Here is a 4,186-nt window from a genome sequence, read left to right as displayed (position 1 = left end):
AGGAGAGGAGAGGAGAGGAGAGGAGAGGAGAGGAGAGGAGAGGAGAATAACAGACTGCACTGAAAACCAGATGTAAAATACCGTTCATCTTTTCCCATTTGGTTTTTGAAGTTTGCTGCTCATTTTCCAGAATGAACTGTAAACTTTTCAGTGATCTATCTGACTGAAGAAATATGTAATTGTTGAAAGAATGATGGAGGAAGGTTATTATATCAAAATAGGCCATGATTCTAGCATGTTGCCAGTTCGAACCAAACACATTGACTTTACCACAGCACACAGAGCCTCTGCCTTGGAGTCTCGATGGCCAGTTTACCTCAGGGAAGTTTTCCAGGCTGCTCTATTGGGAAAAGAAATTGCTATAGCCACATTGATATAACTGGCGCGTGACTAATTGAAGTATCCTCTGGGTGTCAGTAGCACAGGATAAACTGGATCTGCCCTGAGAGTTCACCAACTTGAACACTGTTGGAGCTGTGCTCACATATGGCTTTATAGCAAAACACAGTATAAATATTACTTATCTCTGTTACCCTGCTGGATGAAGCTCAAATTTGGGAAGTGGGGAGGGCAAGTCCTCCCACCACAGTGAGGCACGCAGCAATGAGGCCTTCTTCATAGGGCAATGGGAGGAGCGGGCAAGGACTTGTAGCTGGCACTGTCTCTGGCAGGCTCTCACTTTGTTTTGCCTTAATCACTGGAGCTTCCTTTCATAGCTGGCTAAATATGAACAAGATAAAAATTTATTCAGACCAGTCATCACTGCACTATTAATAGCAGATACAAGAGTGTACAATGAGCACGAGCGGGAGCTCACGTCCCTCCAATAATCAGCATGCACATGTTGTCTGCAGATCTATTATAGAGACATGCGAAGCCATTTCCAGATACCAGATTAATAAATTTATCTGTTAAACCAAATAACTGCCCCATTCATCATCGCACACAGCATGACTGTGCTACCAGAATGCAGACGATGGCCTTTCAATGGGGATACCTATGGGAAACTGTCCTTTAAAATACAGCCGTGGGCACTGGTGCTGATTCTTCATCCATTTAAAACTGGCAACTAGTTTTGCCTGGAGGTCACAGCCTTATGAAGTATCCAGACAATGCCATAAAGAAACACTTCTTGGTATGCTCTAGCTAGATGCTACCAACTAGAAATGCCAGGAAACAGAACTGTAAATTCATATGGCAAGCAAAAACTATGTCTACCGTGTACTTTGCAAATAGAGAAAAATTAATCCTGCAAGTGATCCAAGCTGATCTGAGAGACCTAGCAATGTTAATGTTAATTGGACCAATAAGGACCAATTACTCCGCCCTAGTCAAGTCATGCATCTTCCCACCACCAGAAGGCTATGTTATAAATGCTGGATAACATGTGTGGGGCAGTGTCTGCATCAGGAAGGTGAAGGTGGTAAGAGCTTCCTTTGCACATGTGGAATCGAGGTGGGAGTTATTTGCATTCATAACTGGGTCTAGGTTGCTTTGAGGTTGTGCTGGTGTATCTGAGTTAGTTTTAATTTCTCTCTTTTTAACTATAAAGAGTGAGTTTAGATTGTGGGGCTGGTGTGAAGTTATCTGAGGTGAGTTTCAAGGACTCTGACACTTCCCTAATCATATATAAACTGCATTCAGTTCGTTTAGTAATACCTACCCTGATCTTTGGTGCATGCTAAAAGGAGTCACATTCACTACCAGCAAACCTGGTCAAAGCAATCCCTCTGGTGTTGTGCTTCCTTACCCATGCAGCAAGCTGCCTTGAGTGGCTGACAGCACGCAGCCACAGCAAGCTGTTGGGGATGGAGGTCTGTGGCAGGGATCACCTCCACCTGGTAGGAGGTAGTCTCTTCTTTCTCCTTTCTAGCAAATCGCTGGACAGAAGCCAGGGAGAAAATCAGTCTTCTCCTCCTACATCTCTCTTACCAGAGAGTCACATGGCCAGGAACTTGGCTTCTCCTCCCCCTAAGGGAAAGAGTGAATCAGTCCTTGCTAGAGGACTTAGGACAGAATCCATTTTTAAAACAGCAAATGAAATGGAATGTTGACTTCTACAGGCTTCTGTAAAATCTTGATTTTTATTTGTAAACTTAAAAAAAACACCCATAAACCTCTTCTCTTCTTGCTTGCTGAAGGACAGCATAAACAACTAATGCTTCAAATAGAGGCACCAGACAGTTACATAAAAATAAAATGCCAGATCCTGTATGTATGTAGGAGTGCCATCTCCCAGTTTGGCCCTGCCTCTTTGTGCTCTGCTACTCTGCCTGGAAGTAGGTCTCTACCCTGCAGCAGCATTAGCTAGCACTAAATGCCCAAGCCACAACGGATGGTGAAAGCACTGACAAGGCCTCAGGCTGCATGGAGCTCAAGCATGACTGAAGGAAAGTAGAAAGTTGTGTCAGGAAGAGTAGCTCCAGTTTGTGCTTCCAGCTCTTATCATTTCCCATAAATATCTGTCTGCTGGAGAGCTCCTTGTGTTTGTGACTCTTTCTTGTGGAACTGTTGGAATGGGTCCAGAGGAGGCCACAAAGGTGATCCGAGGGCTGGAACACCTCTCCTATGAAGACAGGCTGAGTATGAGGTGCTTGATAGTCGTGGAGAAGGCTCAGGGGAGACTTCATAGCAACCTTCCAATACTTGAAAGGAGCTTATAAGCAGGAGAGAGATCAACTTTTTACAAGGATAGATAGTGAAAGGACAAGAGGGAATGATTTTAAACTAAAAGAGGGGAGATTTAAATAAGGCGTCAGGGAAATTTTTCACTGAGAGGATGGTGCGGTGCTGGAAAAGGCTGACCACAAAAGCTGTGGATGTCCCATCTCTGGAGGTGTTCGAGGCCAGGTTCAATGGGTCCTGATTTAGTGGCAGGCAATTCTGCCTCTGGCAGGGGTTTGGAACTAGATGATCTTTGAGGTGCCTTCCAAACCAAGCCATTCTATGATTCTACAATAAGATTCTACGAACACTGAGGTAGAGCAGCGGTTTTGTGAATAGATTTGTAAGGTCATGGCAGGTTGAACAATCCTTCCTCCAACAAGCCAGCTGGCTTCGACGTACAAGGATTTCTCCCTTAGATGCTCGCAGGTGAATCGGGTATCCCTAAGATCTAGGGTATAGTGGGATGGCACAGATAATGGTCAGCACAGCAGAGCTGCAGGAGGCAGATCAGTCCCTGTGAATGAGCTCTATGGCTGAATGGGTAGGCCACTTTTTTCTGAAGTGAAAAACGATGATGGTGTGCTGTAAACAGTATCTGAAATAAAATGAGAGTAAGACTTCTTGTCAGAGAAATACAGACAAGGACTTGAGTGCCCAATTGATGCACTGCATTAATTGTTACACTCAAGAAGAGACCTGAATTTGGTGTAACTTTGGTTGGTGGAACAGTCATCAAGACCAGGAGGTCGGAGGCAGGGCTGCCCTCAATAACCATGTGTCTCTTACATAAGATGGAGGTAAAAATAAAACCCAGAGCATGTGCGTGTCGTTGTCATGAGGGCACCTTCCCCGCCACATCCCTCCGGCCCCTACAGCCACTGAATGTGACACACGGAGGGTGGCTGCCAGCGGCGGGCAGTGTGACACCGCACATGCCCAAAGAAGCAATTGCACGCCTGTGCCACCCGAGGCTGAGTCTTAGGCAAGCTATGGCCACCACAGCCAGGTCTCCCGCACCCACGACGGCGGGCCCGTCCCGCCACCGTTACCACGGCCGCGGGTGCCGCTCCCGGTACCGCCACTGCGGCGCCCCCTCCCCCACGCGGCCCCTGTTCCTTTAAATGGGGGCGGGGCCTCTCTCTCTGCGCCACAGCGCGCGGCCGGCACCGCCCCGCGCCGCCATTGGTTGTCGCTGGGGCAGAGCGCCATGCCTCCGCCCGCAGCCATTGGCTAGCGGCGAGGCCGGGGTTCCCGGATGCAGGCGGCTCGGCGGTTATAAAGCGCCGGGGGAAGGCGGGAGCGGGTGCAGTTTGAATCGCGGCGGGCCGGGGCTGGTCGGTGCTGTCGTCCGGGCTCGGTGCTTGCAGGACGCTCTCTTGCTTTTATTTGTCCCTGCGCGGCGGTCCGGTTCGCGATGGTGAGGAGCCGTGGGGCGGGGAAACTGCTGGGTCGGGTGGAGGCCGCGGTGGTGAAGGCTGAGGGGCAGCGACCGTTAGGTGAAGGGGGAGGGGAGCGCGGG

The 4,186-nt window shown here is 48.8% G+C and overlaps 1 protein-coding gene across 1 annotated transcript in view; it reads left to right on the top strand.

The window, feature by feature from the left end:
* LOC110398750 (histone H2A.Z) overlaps positions 3,907-4,186 on the top strand; it is a 2,297-nt gene continuing 2,017 nt past the window's right edge. Inside the window, exon 1 of the mRNA XM_021396674.1 lies at positions 3,907-4,084. Coding sequence (XP_021252349.1) covers positions 4,082-4,084 — 3 coding nt within the window. The 5' untranslated portion in view covers positions 3,907-4,081. The remainder of the gene's footprint in view (positions 4,085-4,186) is intronic.

The sequence above is a fragment of the Numida meleagris genome, chromosome 4 (genome assembly GCF_002078875.1).
Source record: "Numida meleagris isolate 19003 breed g44 Domestic line chromosome 4, NumMel1.0, whole genome shotgun sequence".
Lineage (NCBI taxonomy): Eukaryota > Metazoa > Chordata > Aves > Galliformes > Numididae > Numida > Numida meleagris.
This window is presented reverse-complemented; position numbering and strand designations above follow the sequence as displayed.